The 21,028-nt window shown below is 43.1% G+C and overlaps 1 protein-coding gene across 1 annotated transcript in view; it reads left to right on the forward strand.

The window, feature by feature from the left end:
- Window positions 1–21,028, forward strand: part of ABCG8 (ATP binding cassette subfamily G member 8) — a 38,254-nt gene that overhangs the window by 15,191 nt on the left and 2,035 nt on the right. Inside the window, exons 6-14 of the mRNA XM_030557661.1 lie at window positions 2,047–2,285; window positions 2,718–2,850; window positions 5,273–5,542; window positions 13,118–13,283; window positions 13,385–13,477; window positions 15,069–15,268; window positions 15,406–15,482; window positions 19,033–19,300; window positions 20,463–20,590. Of these exons, the coding sequence (XP_030413521.1) occupies window positions 2,047–2,285; window positions 2,718–2,850; window positions 5,273–5,542; window positions 13,118–13,283; window positions 13,385–13,477; window positions 15,069–15,268; window positions 15,406–15,482; window positions 19,033–19,300; window positions 20,463–20,590 (1,574 nt within the window). The remainder of the gene's footprint in view (window positions 1–2,046; window positions 2,286–2,717; window positions 2,851–5,272; window positions 5,543–13,117; window positions 13,284–13,384; window positions 13,478–15,068; window positions 15,269–15,405; window positions 15,483–19,032; window positions 19,301–20,462; window positions 20,591–21,028) is intronic.

Raw genomic sequence — 21,028 nt, forward strand, 5'->3', positions numbered from 1 at the left:
TGCAGTGGCAGTACTACCACCTTATGTCCACCTTGTGTCCTCATTGCAGAGGCCAGTGGAATTTCCTCCATAATTTACCTGCTTTCTGGGGTTGTCTGGGTCAGAGATTTGCTTGCAAAATAAAGTTGTACTTCGGGAATCCTCTGTGATAAAAGAGCTTTGGATGGAACAACATTATATTGCTATGTATTTGTTAAGTAGCTTACAGTAAGCACAAACCCCATTCAGCTAACTGGTCTGAAACAGTTTAAAAAAAGTTTATTAACTACTTTATTAAATACTTTAGTGAAGTTGGTCAAAATTGCTGAGGAGTTTCACTTTATTGTTAGCAATCACTGTGTCAGTCACAAATGGATTGATATATGGTTTGCAAATGGATGGATTTCTTTTTTAAAAAAATTCTACATAAAAATAACCCTCAAATAATCAAGCAGGGAATTCATCTTCTAAAGTGAAGACCAGTAATAAATTAAATAATAAATAAATAATAATAATTAATAATGAAGGAACTGTGTGCATGTTTACAAGCTATATCACACAACATGAGAGAACAAGACATTTGTTATTTATTTCCAAATATTTTGTTTCCATTATTTTAGTCTTGTTCCCCTAAGTGTGAGCCAATATTGCATGTTTTAAAAACACCATATTTATTCATGTTCACCAATAATTCCACAAAGCAAGTTTATAATACAAATTTAGGCCAAGTCCTGCAATCATATCCAGTAGTGTGGACCCTGTGTCCATGCAGAACCCCCTGTGCCTAATGTTAAGCCTGTGTAAAAGGTGTTTGCTGGACCAAGGACAGAATTCTCAAGACACCACATGATCAAGACCAGGGTGAGGCAAAAATGTGTATAATTACAGATACGGTTAACTTCAGTCCATAACTTTGTTATGGAGTGGGAGGAGTTGGGTTTTGAAGATTTCAGGCATCTTTGGAGCTCAATTAGAGCCATTCTATATAAGGCAGCAGTCTCGCTGGTAGTCCTCTAGCTCAGTGGATCTCAACCTTTCCAGACTACTATGCAGTACCGTTTTCAGGAGTCTGGTTTGTCTTGTGTAGCCCCCAAGTTTCATTTCAATTAAAAACCACTTGCTTATAAAATCAGTCATAAAAATACAAAGGTATCACACACACTATTACTGAAAAATTGCTTCATTTTTATTTTTTTCCATATAATTATAAAATTAATCAATTGGAATATTCAACATATAATATATAGAGCAGTATAAACAAGTCATTGTCCATATGAAATGTTAGTTTGTACTGACTTTTCTAGTGCCTTTTATGTAGCCTGTTGTAAAACTATGTAAATATCTAGATGAGTTGATGTACTCTCTGGACGACTTCTGTGCACCCCCAGGGGAAAGTGTAGCCCTGGTTGAGAATCACTGGTCTAGCCTAAGAGTTCGCATTATAACTTCTAGAGATGTCCTAAACCTTTGGCTCAAAACAAAGTCAAACCCTGAACTCAGGTCTCCTACTTATTGGTGCCCACTACATTACCTAAAAACCCTGGGTTTAGATCCTCCAATTGGTTTCAAATGCACGTTTCAGTTTCAGAAAATGTTTGCAACACAGATGAATTATGCTAGTTTTAAAAATACAGGGGCAAATTCTGTCTGGTTGGTTTGCATAAGAACATGCCTCGACCTACATACCTACTGGTTTTGTCTGTCTGATCTCTCTTTCTTCCTATATGTTATACCATACTCATCATTATGATATGGGCAGCCAGAAGGAGAAGCATGTCTTAGAAGCTCTCTGCTGCAGTTCTCACTCCACATTCAGGCAGGACCTCTGCAAATGTAGTCCAGGAGGAGCCCTCTGGGAAGAGCTAATCAGCTAGAGACCATCCCTTCCTTCACAGGCTGTTCTCCTTCAGGGGTTCTGAAATAAGCTACAGCGAGACTTAGGATGGGGGTGAATATGGAGCCACATGAATGTGGCAAAAACTTTTGCCTCATTTTTGTGACCAAATGGAACAGCTCTAGAATTTGACTCAGAGAGATTTTTAACTTTTTAAATTATGATTTTTCTAGCCTGTGGAAAAACATCCTTACTTGACGTGATAACCTGTCGAGATCATGGTGGGAAAATTAAATCTGGCCAAATCATAATCAATGGAAAACCCAGTACTCACCAGCTTGTTAAGAAATGCATTGCACATGTGCGTCAGGATGATCAACTACTACCCAACCTAACAGTCAAAGAAACTTTATTATTCATTGCAAAACTGCGTCTCCCGAAGACTTTTTCAGACTCACAAAGGGAAAAAAGGGTAATTAAAGCTGCTGAGAAAAAAAAGTTGTCAAAAATGTATTTGACATAATTACCCAAGTATGTTTGGGGTAAGAACAGTTAAATTGAACTGGGCATTTGTTGTGTAAGCTGTAAAATCTAAAGCTTGATTTGTCTATTTTTGCTTATAAATAGGTTTTAATTTTTTTTGCTCTCAGATAGAAAGCTGCAGTTGTTCCAAATGGCAATTAGGGAAAGCTTTAGGGAAATGAATTTAATTTAAGAAATGAATTGCTGAATTTTTAGAAAATGTTACCTCTGAGAACGTCAAAGTTTCTTTTAAGCTAGCTATTGATCAGATAGCACAGAAATATTTGAACCATGAGGAAAGCCAAATGTAATTTTGGGTGTGCACTGTGCATTGTACTTAATGATTAAACAACCATCCCTTGCTTTATCCTGGACCCTCCAGGTGGAAAATGTTATAGCGGAACTGCGGTTACGACAGTGTGCAAACACAAGAGTAGGGAATGAATACATCCGAGGTGTGTCGGGGGGAGAAAGGCGAAGAGTAAGCATTGGAGTGCAGCTGCTGTGGAACCCTGGTGAGCAATAAAGTCATCCGTCTTAATTAAACCACAAAACCAGATTGGTGGGGGGGTGAGGGGGAGAGGTTACATTAGTAAGGGAAATATTTTTTTTTCCCCACTGGCTGCAGCAATTGTACCTATTTACATTTTAAATACAAGCAGGGAAGATTATTTACTTGGACATTAGTGGCTTTATTATGCAGTTTATTGACCTAATCTCCCATTTAAGTCACCATAAGAATTTCTGTTAACTTCAGTAGAATCAGAATCAGACCCTATATCTTGTAATCACTTTTCCAGTGTTATGTGCCCAGTCTTTCAAACTGTTATGCACACTATTAGTCCTGTTGACTTCAGTTGGGCTATTTGTGAGAGTAAAGATTATGTTAATTAGAATTTGTAGGACTAGGGTACTAGATGGTAATATCAGTGCCTGTGGCTACACTAGGATTTTTCAGATTTGTAAATTACCGACAGGGTGAGCCTCATGCAGTGAAAACTCAGGGAGGCTCAGCTGTTTTTACCCCTGTTCTCACCTGCCAACATGGTGGTAATAAAGCCTAATCCATGTCTATATTGTAGTTTCTATCAGTACACTTGCCTTCTTTAGGAAACATGGGTGTGAAAATTCCCAGTGTAGATAAGGCTACTTTTTCCACAATTACAGGGGAGGCAAAAAAAATGTTTTTCAGTAAGTGCTGCTCAGGAAAAGAGATATGTATTGATGCAAAACACTTTCTGTTTCCAGGAAAAGATAAATTAAATACAAATTTCTCCTTTATAGCACTTCAAACTCTATATTTACTCATAATAAGCTCTTCATGGTTCAGATCCTCAAAGGGATTTAGGTGAGAGCTACATGCCTAAATATCTTTTAGGATCTAGGCCCACGATTTTGTGTGTGCCTGTACAGCACTTGATACTACTTGGGGCCTCAATATAAACAGTGAATACTAGGTCTCAAAATGTTTGACATTATCCCACTTGAGTTTTCAACAACCAATTGCAAAGAAACCTTCAGATAGAAAATATTAATGTAGAACTTATTTCTCCTCTCTTCACTTTCATGCTCCTATTTTTTTTTGGGGGGGGGATAACTTTAACTTTCTGGTTTTGAGGAGTTTGCACACCCCATGTGACTCTTTTCAACTGAATGATGCAAGTAGTCTGAACACAGAATATGAGTGGAAGTATTGCACTAAACTCTAACCACACTGAATCTACATCTCATGTAATTCCTCGCTTAACCTTGTAGTTACGTTCCTGAAAAATGCAACTTTAAGTGAAACAATGTTAAGCAAATCCAATTTCCCCATAAGAATTAATATAAACTGATGTGTGTGTGTTAGATTCCAGGGAATTTTTTTTTCACCAGATATATATATATGTACAATATAAGTTTTTAACAGTTTAATACTGTACACAGCAATGGTGATTGTGAAGCTTGGTTGAGTTAGGTGGTGGAGTCAGAGGGTGGACAGAGATACACACCCTGTATATGGGAGAGAGAGAGATGTGCATTGCCCCTTTAAATATGCTGATTGCACCCTTAGTACATTGCCTTTTTAAGTAGATTAGGAAGTTGAGATAGCAGCTGCTACCAGCAAGGTCCCTCCATCCTGAGCCCTGTCGTGTGTCCCCCCGCTCTGTGGAGATGGGGTAAGCAGGGTGCAGGAGTAGGGGGGAGGGGGACACCTTGACATTAGCCCCCTTCTTCCCCCCTCCCTGCACAGCAAGCAGAAGGCGCCCAGGAGCAGCTCCAAGGCATAGGGCAGGAGCAGCACATGACAGTCGGGGGAGGGACAGCTGAACTGTCCAGCAATTGATAGCCTGCTGGGCTGCTACTGCACAGGGAACTTAGGGGAGCGAGGAGCTGATAAGGGGGCTGCCGGTCCACCCTGGTTCCAAGCCCCCATCAGCTAGCTCCAATGGGCTGCTCTTTCTGCAAGCAGTGGACAAAGCAGGCAGCTGCCAAACTACATTATAAGGGAGCATTGCACAACTTTAAACAAGCATGTTCTCTAATTGATCAGCAACGAAACAATGTTAATTGGGATGATTTTAAGTGAGGAGTTACTGTACATGGAAAGATACAGAACTGACTACTGTTACAGTCTTGTATCTATTACATAAAGCTGAAAGTTAGGAGAAAAACACTGGAAATTAAAACATGGGGCCTGAATCTACTCCCATTGAAAGTCAATGTCAATTTTTATTAATTTGTGTAGGAGCAGGATTGGAACTACAGGAAATGGTTTGGTAATGTGGAGAAAGAACTTTAGGGAAGGGAATTTTCTCCTTGTTACATAATATTTGATCTTGCTTCTTTGAAAAAAATCTTTAAAAATGTATCAATAAGATTTTACGTACTGGTGCCATTTCACATGCAACACAAAATCAAACAAAGCTTCCCATCATCAACTTTTCTCTTTGACAGGAATACTGATACTTGATGAACCCACATCTGGACTAGACAGTTTTACTGCACACAACCTTGTGATAACACTATCCAGGCTTGCCAGAGGAAACAGATTAGTTCTCCTTTCAGTTCACCAGCCCCGATCAGATATATTCCAACTCTTTGATTTAGTTCTTCTGATGACCTCTGGAACTACCATCTATTCTGGAACAGCCCGGGACATGGTCCAATATTTCACAGAAATCGGCTATCCCTGCCCAAAATACAGCAATCCTGCAGATTTCTATGGTTAGTATCAAATGTGATCAAACAAATAAAAATTGGGTGCATGAAATCATTTATTTTCATAAGCTTATGTAATGCACTGATTTTTATTGAATTCCATTTGCTCGATAGGCAGGGCCGGTGCAACCATTTAGGCGACTTAGGGGGTTGCCTAGGGTGCTGGGATTTGGGGGGATCCATTTTCTTCAGCAGCAACTGTGGTGGCCGGATCTTTGGCCGCCCCAGCCACTGCTGGCATTTAGGTGGAGGGAGCTGGGGCAGGAGAATGTGGGGAGGACCGCCTGCAGCAAGTAAGGGGGAGGGGCAGCACGCAGGGGAACTCCTGCCCCAGCTCACCTCTGCCCCGCCTCCTCCCCAAGGAGGCCATGGCTGCTTCACTTCTCCCACCTCCCAGGCTTGCGGTACCTAAGCTGATTGGCACCGCAAGCCTGGGAGGCAGGAGAAGTGAAGCAGCCACGGCATGCTCGGGGAGGAGGCAGGGCAAAGGTGAGCTGCTTCACTGCTTCACTTCTCCTGCCTCCCAGGCTTGCGGTGCCAATCAGCTTAGGCACCGCAAGCCTGAGAGGTGGGAGAAGTGAAGCAGCGACGGCGTGCTGGGGTGCTCGTGCGCAGAGCAGTGGTGAGCTGGGGTGGGAGGGGTGCCTCAGGGTGGAGGGTGGGGGTGGGGAGCTGCCACAAGGGGGCGCCTCAGGGTGGAGGGGGGGAGCTGCCGCAGGGACGGGAGGGGGCGCCTCACGGCAGAGGTATGGGGGGGCACAAAGTGGAAGTTTCGCCTAGGGCACGAAACATCCTTGCACCGGCCCTGCTGATAGGTGACTTATAAATCAATGCTGTATCAGAGCTTTTGTTACTCTTTGCTAGAGTAACAGTTTAAAAATAAGTGGAACTGTATGGCAAAACCAACCTTAAGTGACTGTGTATGTGACAATCCATCCACCCCTGCAAAGTATGGCTAATGTTTGCACTTGCTTTGTTTCACACATGGTTAGTCCCACATTTTACATGCTCTGGAGCTTTCTGTACCTAGTACAAAATAAGGGAGCCAATCAGTTGCTTTTCTACAGAGATCTCTTTACCTTCTGGTTTCCCGGGTGGGAAACTGGTTTCCTAAGGTAAGTAACTTCACCACTTCCTAGGTGGGGGAGCATTATGGTGACTATAGGAGTTCCTTGTTTTCCCTGTTGTGGAATACTGGAGAAGGGGTGGGGGGACCCGAACAGCTGGTACTCTGTTCCTCTTGGCAAAGAAATCTGAAGTCACTGTCCCAGGTTCCTCCCTGGAGTTGCCGGTATCTTGGAGATGTCACTCCTGGCTGTGCCTGGCCCATGCCCCAGTGGCTCAGAGGGCTATGTGCAGCTCAGAGAAGTTCTTACCCTGCAGAACTCAGAGAGATGCTCAGTCCTGTGGTCCCCAGTCAGCTGGGGCCCAGTGGGCTCAGGCCGCCTTGCTGTAGGGTGATCCCTTTGGGTGTGTCTGGAGTTGTGCTGGGGGAGCCAGCTCCAGCACTCAGGGCAGGAAATCTGTGGTCACTGGTGGAGGCCTGGGCTTGGAGCACATTGAGGCTCTCCCCACCCCAGGGCCGCACCCAGGGTGTACAGGACCTCCACCTGGGGAGGCTGCCTCAGAGGCACTCTGGGAAATCTCTGTCATTTGGCCTTCTCTAGGCAAGATCTCTATGGTTAGTGGCCTTCAGGATGCTGACCACAGAGACACTACCTTGAGTGTCACCTCCCAAACACACTGGTGTTCACACATGCAGAGCTAAGGCTAAGGTGTCACTGGACAGGTCTCTACTCCTCTCTCCTTGGCCACAAGGGCCTGTGAGTAGCAGCCAAACAGCAGCAGCCAGAACCCCCCTCCCACCAGCCTGGGGCAGCCTCCCTAGCTGGGCACCCAAAGTGTTGTCCAGCTGGTAGCAGCCAGATTCCCCAGCTCAGGGTCAGTAACAGGGGCTGGAATTAGGGTTGCCAAGCCTCCAGGATTGTCCTGGGGTCTCCAGGAATTGAAGATGAATCATTAATTAAAGATTATGTAATTTGATGAAATCTCCAGGAATATGGCCAACCAAAATTGGAACCCTAGCTGGAAGACCAATTAGAACCCTCCACCTAGTCCAGGACAAGGAGTAGCCAGACTTACCTGGCTACCAAGCAGGGAGTTGCCAGAGCTAATCAGGAGCATAACAATTCCTCTATTCCATCAGCTCATTCCATGCGATGACCTTATTAGCCTTACACCAGGATATTTACTGCCAATTATTTAAATAATGGGTTGCATATTAATTAATATACAAATAAGGGTCTGTATATTTGCTTAAATTCTCCAGATTTCTGATCCTTCTGCCTTAATGGGTATGGGCACATGAAGGATTCCAACCCATCTACTTGCAGAAAAATGGTGCTATAACAGAGAAAAAAAATAGTGTTTGTTAGTTGAGATTTTCAAAAACTTGTCTTTCATCCTGTCATGCATACGGGAAGCACTGGAGGTATTTTGTGCTACTTGTCTCAAAATCTGAAGACTGTAAATTAGCTGATCATATCCAAAAGTGAGAGAGCGGGGGGGGGACATGTAATGTATTGTGTCTTCATTCATGGAATAATCTGTTTAAACTGCCTATGGACTAATGGAACAATCATGGTCAAATTAGCAGCTTATCCGCTCCTTGCACTGAGCCTTGATCAGCTGTTTATGCAGTCTGATTTATCATTCTGTAAACCATAGCTGGCCAAGCTTATATGCCCCTGTGTGTGCTGAACTTGACTGTTGAACTATGATTGTTTGGGCATTTGGATGTGATAATTTTTGAACACTGCATCTAATCAATTCCAAAATTTTAGCAAAATGTTCTAGGTATCAATGGGCAGAACCCTATTGATTTGGGTGAAAATTGGAAAACTGGAAGGAGAAAATGGGGACACACAGAGCCCCAATACCTGGTTAGCAGACTTGTCCCCTTCAACCTTGTAATTGTCTATAGAGCAAAGAACCTGTTGATGGCAGCCAATAACATATTCCAACATAACAGTATCTCCCCATCTCAGTTTAAAATGTTGACTCAGCTCCCAGACAGGTAAATAAACACATGAGAATGGTTATGGGGAGGGGGAGTATAGGAGGGCAGGGGAAAAAGGGGCACACACAGAATCCTGCTGGAGGAGAGAATGGGGGACCTTTATATGGGAAGAAGGGAGGCACACAGAGCCCTTGGGATGGGGAAGAAGAGGGCACAGTGGTAGAGCGGGAGGGAGCTGTAGGGGACACTCACAGCCCTGTATGTGACAAATGGGGCATGGGAGGGCAGACTAAGCCCTCTAGTCACTAGACTGCATTCCCAAACTAGAAAGAAAAATGTATTTATAGTGTAATAGTAAAATATAGTGTTATAGTGGTCAATGTGAAAAGCGTCCAATTTTTCCTTTGGCAATTAGTGTTAATTCAGGCTTTGCATGTTGTCTAGAGAAAATTTAGGGAACACACTGCAAATACTGAAGTAATGGTATTGAGTTATGTACAGCAATTGACAAACATTAAGAGTGACCACTGTTGCATCATATCATACAGATGTTCTACAATTTGGTAGGTTCTGTTGAAGATGAAATTTATTATTAGACTCATGGACTCAGACACTCATAGGACTGGAAGGGACCTCGAGAGGTCATCGAGTCCAGTCCCCTGCCCTCATGGCAGGACCAAATACTGTCTAGATCATCCCAGAGAGACATTTATCTAACCTACTCTTAAATATCTCCAAAGATAGAGATTCCACAACTTCCCTAGGCAATCTATTCCAGTGTTTAACTATCCTGACTGTTAGGAACTTTTTCCTAATATCCAACCTAAATCTCCCTTGCTGCAGTTTAAACCCATTGCTTCTTGTTCTATCATTGGAGGCTAAGGTGAACAAGTTTTCTCCCTCCTCCTGATGACACCCTTTTAGATACCTGAAAACTGCTATCATGTCCCCTCTGAGTCTTCTCTTTTCCAAACTAAACAAACCCAATTCCTTCAGCCTTCCTTTATAGGTCATGTTCTCAAGACCTTTAATCATTCTTGTTGCTCTTTTCTGGACCCTCTCCAATTTTTCCACATCTTTCTTGAAATGCGGTGCCCAGAACTGGACACAATACTCCAGCTGAGGCCTGACCAGCGCAGAGTAAAGCGGAAGAATGACTTCTCGTGTCTTGTTTACAACACACCTGTTAATGCATCCCAGAATCACGTTTGCTTTTTTTGCAACAGTATCACACTGTTGACTCATATTAAGCTTGTCGTCTACTATGACCCCTAGATCTCTTTCTGCCATACTCCTTCCTAGACAGTCTCTTCCCATTCTGTATGTGTGAAACTGATTGTTCCTTCCTAAGTGGAGTACTTTGCATTTATCTTTATTGAACTTCATCCTGTTTACCTCAGACCATTTCTCCAATTTGTCCAGATCATTTTGAATTTTGACCCTGTCCTCCAAAGCAGTTGCAATCCCTCCCAGTTTGGTATCGTCCGCAAACTTAATAAGTGTACTTTCTATGCCAACATCTAAATCGTTGATGAAGATATTGAACAGAACCGGTCCCAAAACAGACCCCTGCGGAACCCCACTTGTTATACCTTTCCAGCAGGATTGGGAGCCATTAACAACTACTCTCTGAGTACGGTTATCCAGCCAGTTATGCACCCACCTTATAGTAGCCCCATGATTTCCCAAAGATAATAGCTAGAGGCTCAGATACCTCTTCTATTAACTCCTTGAGTATTCTAGGATGCATTTCATCAGGCCCTGGTGACTTGCAGGCATCTAACTTTTCTAAGTGATTTTTTACTTGCTCTTTTTTTATTTTATCTTCTAAACCTACCCTCTTCCCGTAAGCATTCACTATATTAGACATCCCTTCAGACTTCTCAGTGAAGACCGAAACAAAGAAGTCATTAAGCATCTCTGCCATTTCCAAGTCTCCCGTTACTGTTTCCCCCTCCTCACTGAGCAGTGGGCCTACCCTGTCCTTGGTCTTCCTCTTGCTTCTAATGTATTGATAAAAAGTCTTCTTGTTTCCCTTTATTCCCATAGCTAGTTTGAGTTCATTTTGTGCCTTTGCCTTTCTAATCTTGCCTCTGCATTCCTGTGTTATTTGCCTATATTCATCCTTTGTAATCTGACCTAGCTTCCATTTTTTATATGACGCCTTTTTATTTTGTAGGTCACGCAAGATCTCGTGGTTAAGCCAAGGTGGTCTTTTGTCACATTTTCTATCTTTCCTAACCATCGGAATAACTTGCTTTTGGGCCCTTAATAGCGTCCCTTTGAAAAACTGCCAACTCTCCTCAGTTGTTTTTCCCCTCAGTCTTGATTCCCATGGGACCTTACCTATCAGCTCTCTGAGCTTACCAAAATCCACCTTCCTGAAATCCATTGTCTCTATTTTGCCGTACTCCCTTCTACCCTTCCTTAGAATTGCAAATTCTATGATTTCATGATCACTTTCACCCAAGCTTCCTTCTACTTTCAAATTCTCAACAAGTTCCTCCCTATTTGTTAAAATCAAGTCTAGAACAGCTTCCCCCTAGTAGCTTTTTCAACTTTCTGAAAGAAAAAGTTGTCTGCAATGCAGTCCAGGAACTTATTAGATAGTCTGTGCCCTGCGGTGTTATTTTCCCAACATATATCTGGATAGTTGAAGTCCCCCATCACCACCAAATCTTGGGCTTTGGATGATTTTGTTAGTTGTTTGAAAAAAGCCTCATCCACCTCTTCCACCTGATTAGGTGGCCTGTAGTAGACTCCCAGCACGACATCACCCGTGTTTTTTACCCCTTTTAGCCTAACCCAGAGACTCTCAACACTTCCGTCTCCTTTGTCCATCTCCACCTCAGTCCAAGTGTGTACATTTTTAATATATAAGGCAACACCTCCTCCCTTTTTCCCCTGTCTATCCTTCCTGAGCAAACTATACCCATCCACACCAACATTCCAGTCGTGTGTATTATCCCACCAAGTTTCAGTAATGCCAACAATGTCATAGTTGTATTTATTTATTAGCACTTCCAGTTCTTCCTGCTTATTACCCATAATTCTTGCATTTGTATATAAGCATCTAAGATACTGGTTTGATCTTGCCTCCCAGCTTTGCCCTGACCCTCCTTCCTCTCTGCCATTATAGCCCATGCTCCCTCCTGTTTCCAACCCATCTCCCAGGTCTTGTTCCCCACTTACCTGTGGGTTTTGCTCACCTGTCCCCGTCGAACCTAGTTTAAAGCCCTCCTTACTAGGTTAGCCAGTCTGTGCGCAAATAAGGCCTTTCCCCTCTTCGAAAGGTGAACGCCATCTGTGCCTAGCAGTCCTTCCTCGAATAGCATCCCGTGGTCGAGGAAGCCAAAGTCCTCCTGGCGACACCGTCTTCGCAGCCAGGCATTCACCTCCACGATGCATCTGTCTCTGCCCGGACCCCTACCTTCAACAGGAAGAATCGAAGAGAATACCACCTGCGCTCCAAACTCCTTAGCCCATATTCCCAGAGCCCTGTAGTCACTCTTGATCTGCTCAGTGTCACACCTCGCAGTATCATTTGTGCCCACATGGATGAGTAGCATGGGGTAGTAGTCAGAAGGCTGGATAATCCTCGACAATGCCTCTGTAACATCTCGGATATGGGCCCCTGGCAGGCAGCATACCTCCCGGGATGAACGGTCAGGGCGATGGGTGTCTCCGTCCCCCTCAGCAGAGAGTCTCCAACCACCACCACCCTACGTTTCTTATCAGTGGTGGCAGCAGACCTCCCAGCCTTAGGGGTACGAGGCTTCACCTCCTTAACTGTTGGGGGTGATTCCTTCTCTCCTGTATCAAGAAGAGCATAATGGTTATCTTTTACCACAGCAGGAGGGTTCGCAGCAGGGGTGGAGCACTGCCTGCTGCTAGAAGTAACCAGCTGGCTGTGTCCACCCTGAGCCTCCTCCTCCACTGGTGTGTCAGATACACCCTGAGGCATCTCCTCCTCCACTGGTGTGTCAGTAGTCCTGTGAACTGGGACAGCTACATCAGCTGTCTCCACATGGATACTGTCCAGGAATTGCTCATGGATATGGATGTTCCTCAGCCTAGCCACCTCCTCCTATAGCTCTCCCACCTGCTGCCTGAGAGATTCCACCAGTAGGCACCTTTCACATTGGATGCCACCCCCAGCCTGGATATCAGTAAGTGGAAATGGCAAATTATAGTCTTTGCAAGCCCATACCAGAATCTGGGTAAAAGCATCCATGCTTTGGTGCTCTGTCTGGCTACAGGCACAGGTGGAGGAGACAGAAGCAGTGCTGGCACAGGTGTTGCGGGTCCTCCTCACCATTGTAAGCCTCCCTCTGTCAAACTCTCTCAAATTCCCATCTGCAGCTCCCTGTCCGCTCTGCTCTGCCCACAGATGCTGTATGTGCTCCTCCTTCACCTGGAGAACTCCCTTGCAAAACTCCCTGTTAGCAGCTCCTGTTCGCTAAGCAATTAGCAATACAAATACGAGTAAGCATTAGCAATACAAATACGAGTAAATTATCATCTCTTAGGTATGTAGACCCATATCAGATAATGTCTTGCAGTTGATTTGACCAGCATTGATAAACAGAGCAAAGAGAAGGAGATGGAAAGTCAGAAAAGGGCAAGGTCACTTGCCACCTTGTTCTGGGAGAAGGTCAAAGATTCTGATGACGTCTTATGGAAAGCTAATGAACGAGCCTGTGTGACGACTGTTCACAGTGAACAAAGGTAAAATAATTATGTTATTTATAAACAGAACTTGATATGCTTGATATGAAACAGTTGTTGAAATGAAGCTATTCCCATTTTCTCTCTTTGCTTCTGAACAGTTCTCTCTTCACTCCTGAAGAGGTGATTAACATGCACGCCCACTCAACTGATCAGTTACCAGGCGGCTTAAAGCAGTTTACTGTATTACTAAGGTAATCTTATTTTAAAAGGAAACTGATGTCTTGCAGGAATAACATTTAAAAATGCAATGGACATGAATGTTAAGAGAGAAGCATGAAGGACAAGTTGAACATAGGCTGAAAGTCTGGAGAAAGTTGGTGATGAGTTTGTGTCACACTGGAATATAGAAGTTGTTATATAGATATGACCCTACGTCCACCCCATATCCTGCCACTCTTACTTCATTCTTCAGAGAAAGGCAGTCACAGCTTTCCCCTCGATAAACCTAGCCAATTGCTACATGCTCTCCCAGGCAAGGGGATTCAAAAAATTTCATCAACTTTTTTTGACTAAGACATGAGGCATGAGATTTGTTTATCCTTATTTTAGCATGATTGTTACTGCTGGTGGTTGCTGTAGTTGGCTGTGATGTTCACTAGTACTTTCACAATTACTCAAAAAATTGTAATTAACTGGCTTAATGTGTCTGAAGTACCATTACTATCTGCTGGATCAGAGGTGGGCAAACTTTTTGGCCCGAAGGCCACATCGGGGAATAGAAATTGTATGGCGGGCCATGAATGTGCACAAAATTGGGGTTGTGGTGCGGGGGTGTGTGTGGCTGGGGATGAGAAGTTTGGGGTGTAGGAGGGTGCTCTGGGCTGGGACCAAGGGGTTTGGAGGGTGGGAGGGGGATCAGGGCTGGGGCAGGGGTGCAGATTCCATCTGGGGTGGGGCTGAGAGGTTTGAGGTGCAGGAGGGTGCTGGGATCGAGGGGTTTGGAGAGTGGGAGAGGGATCAGGGCTGGGGTAGGGGGTTGGGATGTGGGGAAAGGCTCAGGGGGTGCAGGCTCCAAGCAGCGCTTACCTCAAGCAGCTCCCAGAAGCAGTGGCATATCCCTTCTCCATCACCTATGCAGAGGTGCGGCCAGGCGGTTCTGCACACTGCCCCATCCACAGACACTGCCCCTGCATCTCCCATTGGAGCACGTAGAAGCTGGAGTGGCTTCTGGAAGCCGCATTTTGTGGCCCCTGATCCTGTGCCCTGGCTGGAGTCGGGCTGAGCCGCGTGGTGCTGCCCCAATCCTGCCCCCTGGGTGGAGTGAGACAGAGCCGCCCGGTGCGGTTCCAACCCAGCACCCTGGCTGGAGCAGGGGCAAGCTGTGTGGTGTGGCTCGTGGGCTAGCTTAAAATGGATCGTGGGCTGGATTTGGTCCGTGGGACATAGTGTGCCCACCCCTGTGCTGGATCATGCCAGAATTATTTAATGGTGGGTCATTTATCCTTAAACAGAGATTCTGCTTTAGCTCAAGTGATTGGATCTATATTTTGGAGCTGGAGGATCTGATTCTTATCCCCACTTCTACCATGAATTTCCCAATGACCATGCTATCTAGAATGATGACAACCATGAAGTGCTAGCTGGCCAGAAATATGTTAACAATAGTTTTGATTTGTACTATACATGTTCCTGTCTGAAATGCCAAATTCTCATCCCATCTGAAGTCAATGTTGTTCCATATGTGTGAATGATAAGAGAATCAGGCCAAAGTATCTAAATGTAGCTAAACGGGCATTATTAGCTATTATAGTATCTTACGGTCAGTTTTGTTGTTTTTCTTAGTCGTCAAATCTCCAGTAACTTCAGAGATCTTTCAGCGTTATTAATCCATGGATCTGAGGCCCTTCTAATGTCATTATTAATTGGATTCTTATACTATGGTCATGAGAAAAGCAAGCTATCTATTCAGGACACAACAGCACTGTTGTTTTTGATATGTGCACTAATCCCCTTCACAGTGGTCCTGGATGTTATTTCAAAATGTAAGTGTCTGTCAGTTTTAATGTTAATGCTTTAAGACAATCAAACAAAATAATACTTAAATTGGTAATGAAAAATGTATTGACTATGGGCAGTTCTAGCATGAAATATACCTGTCTGTTTCTGTTTTATACTGTAGGTCATTCAGAAAGAGCTATGCTTTATCATGATTTAGAAGATGGGATGTATTCTGTTACTCCCTACTTCTTTGCTAAGGTAATTGGTTTCAGCTGTCAAGAAAAGTGTATATCTGGTTTTAACATGAAAAGTAAAAGCTTTGTGTGTGGGTGATGAAATTTTGTTCATGCTTCGCACTTATCATGCCTATCATCTAAAGCTGTCATCCTGCTTCCCAAACATTTATTAACTAATTAATTAAGCCTCACAACGCTCTTAAAGCATCTGTCTCCGTAAATCATGAGCCTGTCCCTAGGTCAGAAAGTAGTCAAGGTCCAAGAGGATTCCTTTCACTGGCTACTCAGGGTACGTCTACACTATGGGATAATTCCGATTTTACATAAACTGGTATTATAAAACAGATTGTATAAAGTCGAGTGCACACGGCCACACTAAGTACGTTAATTCGGCGGTGTGCGTCGATTTCCGGAGCATCGCACTGTGGGTAGCTATTCCATAGTTCCCACAGTCTCCCCCGCCCCTTAGAATTCTGGGTTGAGAGCCCAGTGGCTGATGAGGCAAAAATCATTGTCGTGAGTGGTTCTGGGTAAATGTTGTCAGTCATTCCTTCCTCCAGGAAAGCAATGGCAGACAATCATTTCGCGCCATTTTTCCCTAGATTGCCCTGGCAGATGCCATAGCACAGCAACCATGGAGCCCGTTCATTTTTTTTTTTTTTTACAGTCACCTTATGTGTACTGGATGCTGTGGACAGAGGGGATACTCCAGCGCTACACAGCAGCATTCATTTGCTTTTGCATGATAGCAGAGACGGTTACCAGTCATTTTGTACATTTTGTGTAATTTGGCAATGAGATGACAGTTATCTGTCCTTCTGTGCTGTCTGCTGCTATCATGGGTGCCCCTGGCTGAGATCGGCCGGGGGTGCAAAAGCAAAACTGGGAATGACTCCCCGAGTCAATCCCTCCTTTATGGTTTCTAAAAATAGAGTCAGTCCTGCCTAGAATATGGGGCAAGTGTACTAGAGAACCAGTGTATCAGAGAGCACAGCTGCTCTGTGTCAGATCCCGCAGAAATGATGAGCTACATGCCATTCATGGGGCCACACTAACCCTAATCCGATACGGTAATACTGATTTTAGTGCTACTCCTCTCGTTGAAGAGGAGTACAGAAACCGATTTAAAGAGCCCTTTATATCGATATAAAGGGCCTCATAGTGTGGACGGATACAGCGTTAAATCGGTTTAACGCTGCTAAAATTGGTTTAAACACGTAGTGTAGACCAGGCCTCAGACTGCTGGGACAAGGGGATTTATAAGTCTCACTGGCTGGGGTAGGGCAGGAGATGGAAAAGCCTTAGGTCAGATCAAACTAGGGGAGTTATTCTCTGCTGTCTCACCACTGAGCTGGCAGGCTGCAGGGGCTGTCACACCTGCCCCCTTTAAGGAAAATGAGCCCTTTTGTGTTGTTGGAGGTGCAGGTGTAATCTTCCACCATTCACTGGCCAGTCACAAGAGGAGAGAAATGGGAAAAGTGGGCCTTTGACTAAAGGGGACTGTAGCTTATCATTGCCCTCTGCGCTAATTGGTGAGAGAACAAGGTCAGGTCAGCATTACCCTTTAGGCAATCAAGGTAGAGCTGTTTGTTTACAATGGGCAATAGCTGTTTCATAGGAAACAGACATCAATGAAGGGCAAGTACCATCACTTTCACTTCAGGTTGTCCCTGGTTGAGGTGTTGGGGCACAAGGAGGCTAAGTCCAGTGCCTCAAGTGTATAATTTAGAGAGAGTGGTTAGAAATCAGACTGGATGGTTGTTTTCACAATGCATCTTTGACGTGGTGTTCAGCCAGGGGTACATTTTCAAAGGGTACTCACCGTGGCATAAATTTGCGGTTGCAGTTATTTGTGACCCAGTTTTGCTGTTGGTCTTTTCTGAACACAAATGGCATTTATATGGATTTCCAGATGTAAACATCTATGCCTACAAATCAGAAGGCTGGACAGCTGAAGCATATTATTATTTGTTCCCTCAAGAGCTTCTATTCAAGTTTTGGCTCCCACTGTGGTTTTTTAAAAAAAGCTTGTCTCTAAAATAACAAACCTGTAGTTGGTTATGAAGCACAACTTGGTGCCAATGTTGAGCATTCTGAAAAGGAAATGCATTGTTTTGATTAGTTTTACGTACCTTTTTTTCTGCATACCTCATTACTGATGTGTTGTTGTGAGTTTAGTAACATGAAGAGACCTGTGTTACAGAAGAATCTTTGTAAATGCTGCAGTCTGATACAATGTGGCCATGATACATGTACATGCAATCATTAGACACACTTCTAAATCAAAGTGATCAGAAGTAGCACCATAAAAAAGTGACATAGAATGTGGCAATTTCATCTTTCACCTTCGAGGGCCAAATTTTGTTTAACCTAATAGTGATTGGAGAAAACCACCATATTAAATGTATGCAGCACAATTGTTTCAGAAAAAAGCGTTACAAAAGATACTTTTTAAAATATACCTTGTTATTGCCAGAGCTGAGGCTAATTCCTTCCTTTAGGAAAGCTCTGCCCACCACAGCATCTGTAATTTAGGTTTCCATTCCCACACAAGATTTACAACACTCATGAGTGGCTCTGGGGAAAAAATATTCTTTGTAGTTCATATTGACAACACAGCTTTCACAATGAAATTATATCAATTTTTTATGAACCATAGCAGTAGAGGTATATTATTAGACCTTCAAGTACACTCCTGCTTATCTCCCATGGGTGAAGTGATCACACCACTACATATGCCTTTTACTACTTATTTATCAAAACTTGAATGTTTTTGTTTTCCAATGGATTAACTCAGCAGTTCGCAAACTGTGGGTTGGGACACCAAAGTGGGTGGCAACCCCATTAAAATGGGTCACTGGGGCTGGCCTAGACTTGCTCGGGCCCAGGGTTGAAGCTGAAGCCTGAGTGCCACCACGTGGGCCTGAAGTTGAAGCCTGAGGGCTTCAGCCCAGGGACTCAGGTTACAGGTCCTCTGCTGGGGCTGAAGCCCTTGGGCTTTGACTTTGGCCCCGCACCAGCACAGCAGGACTCAGGCAGGCTCAAGTTTCGGTCCCCCTTCCTGGGGTCGTGTAGTAATTTTTGTTGTCAGAAAGGGCAATGAAGTTTGAGAACCCCTGGATTAACAGCAGAATGTGCTGCTCCAACAATGGGCAAAAATGAGGAAGGGACTTCAGAGTGGATGACTCAAAGTATACTTGTCTTAAAGATTCAACAGAATTTGGACTAAAATACATTTGCAGCGACTCGTTAATGGCATTATTGCCATCAAGTTTATGAGCTTTTATGGGAAATGTCTTAGATTCTCAGAAACTGACAAACTGTAACAAAATAAGACATATAATCCTTAAAAAGAAGCCTATCAATTTAGGTTTTAGTTATAGAAAATGTCACAATTAGAAATGGAAGGAAAATGAGCTAGGATCCTCCTATTTCTGTTTTTTTTTAGTGTTTCACTGACAACACTGAAGGTGATTGCATTTTAATAGGTTATTTCCTGCAAATGTTTTTTTTAAATAAATATATTAATATGAGAAAGTTCCATAATTTTCAGTGATTTTTTTCTTCAACAGATTTTGGGGGAGCTCCCAGAACACTGTGCTTTTGTATTAATTTATGGAGTTCCTATCTACTGGCTGGCAAATCTCAGTCCTGAACCAGAACATTTCCTTCTTAACTTCCTGGCAGTCTGGCTTGTGGTTTTCTGTGCCCGAGCAATGGCACTATGGTTTGCAGCACTGTTCCCAACACTGCAAATGTCAGCCTTCTTCGGCAACACCATTTTCACAACATTCTTCATCAGTGGCGGTTTCGTGGTAAGGTTAGAAAACCTGTGGCTAGGTAAGACTGGCAAATGAAGTCATAACGGGCAACTACTTATAGCTTTTGTAAATCATAAGCAAATTTTTGAGGCATTATGGCCTAGTGGATAGAATACTGGACAGAAACTCAGGTAACGTGGGTTCTAATCTCAACTCTTCTGTTAGCTTATAGGGTGGTGTTGGATAAGTCAGTTCATCACTATGTGCCTCAGTTTTCCCATCCATCTATAAAATGGGAATATCTACTATGTTTTGAGATCTATGGATAAAAAGCACTATTTAAGAATGTAGTATATGTACTGTACATTATTTTTGTTCTGTTCCAGGGTTTGTAAATATAGAAATAATTCAAAGATGAGTACAAAACCAGTCTCATTGATAAGTTCAAAATTACACTCAAGGCTACATGTGTCATTTAGAAAGCCTTTAACACAGAATTTAGCACTGTCATGTAATAAATAGCAACTGAATACGAGTTGCTTTGCTACTGTCGTATTTGAACTGTCAAGTTAAATATTTAAAGGAAACAAATGTTTAGGATACTGTACTTAAATGAAAAATAGTTTTAAAAAATCAACATAATTTTTACTGATAATGCTTATTTAGTTTTAGCTCAACTTGTACAATGATGTCTCAATTGTACTGTTTATGGTAAGTTTCTAGTCAGTATAGGGTACTCAAAGCACAAGGACAGAATTTCAATGTCTGATCTACATAATAAGCATTCTGTTAGACTGCAATTTAAATAAAGCTTTATTGGAATATTTTCAAAAAACACTGTGTTTTAAAAAAAAACAACAAAATTTTAGTCAAATTTGACCAGAGTCTGTCCTCTTTTATATTTTATTACTGGAACAAAGTGGCTCTGTAAAATATATATAATAAAAACAAACTAACAAATCAAAAAACCTTATCGTAATTGGAGACATGCAAAAAGCCTTCCAGAAGAGCTACAGTCCTTTTTTTGGCCAATCTCAATTCTTCATCCAGTTTTGGGTACCAAATTTATATGCATATTTAATTTGTGTGGACAAACTAATCAAAGACTTAGCTTATACGAGGATTTGATTCATATAACTTATGTAAACATGGCAGGGTTAGATATAATAGGCTCATTTGTGTGTTTATATTAAGACAGATTCCTCCCTTTCTTTCTCTCCCCCTCCTACCATCTTTTCCAGTTCCACTTTGGATTTCTAAACTATCTTTTGTCAGATGGAGTTACGAAAGCCTGATGCAAATTCAGTTCACTGAACTCACATACCAAATGACGGTTGGAAATGTTACCTTTCAAATTCCAGGGAAACTTGTAAGTCAGTCGCCCAGAGAGATTTTTATATTTGATAAATAATTTGAGGAATAGGTACTAAAGGCAATTATTATTGTAGCTGGCTAAATGATATATGCCTTGATTCAGCAAAGCACTGTCAGGGCGTGCTTATGCTCATTAACTTTGCTAAATTGGAGCCATAGCACATGCTGTTTGACCTTTGGCTTAAGCCTGAGCTGCGGCATCACCAAAGTTTTGTGGAATAATATGACTGCTCCCTTTCCCTGTCAACTCGCTATTTGAGCCCCCACATAGGCAGAGTGGGAAATGAAGTGGCCAGAGTTTGACAGAGCCATATTAAATTAGTCCCATCCTAGCACACAGGAGGGAGGGAAAGAGATTGCAATATGTTTTTCCCCTGTACTCGGGAACCTTCAAAGCCTGCTTGAAGCAGTACAAAAGGACGGTTGCCAGTTG

The sequence above is a fragment of the Gopherus evgoodei genome, chromosome 3, assembly GCF_007399415.2.
Source record: "Gopherus evgoodei ecotype Sinaloan lineage chromosome 3, rGopEvg1_v1.p, whole genome shotgun sequence".
Taxonomy (NCBI): Eukaryota; Metazoa; Chordata; order Testudines; family Testudinidae; genus Gopherus; species Gopherus evgoodei.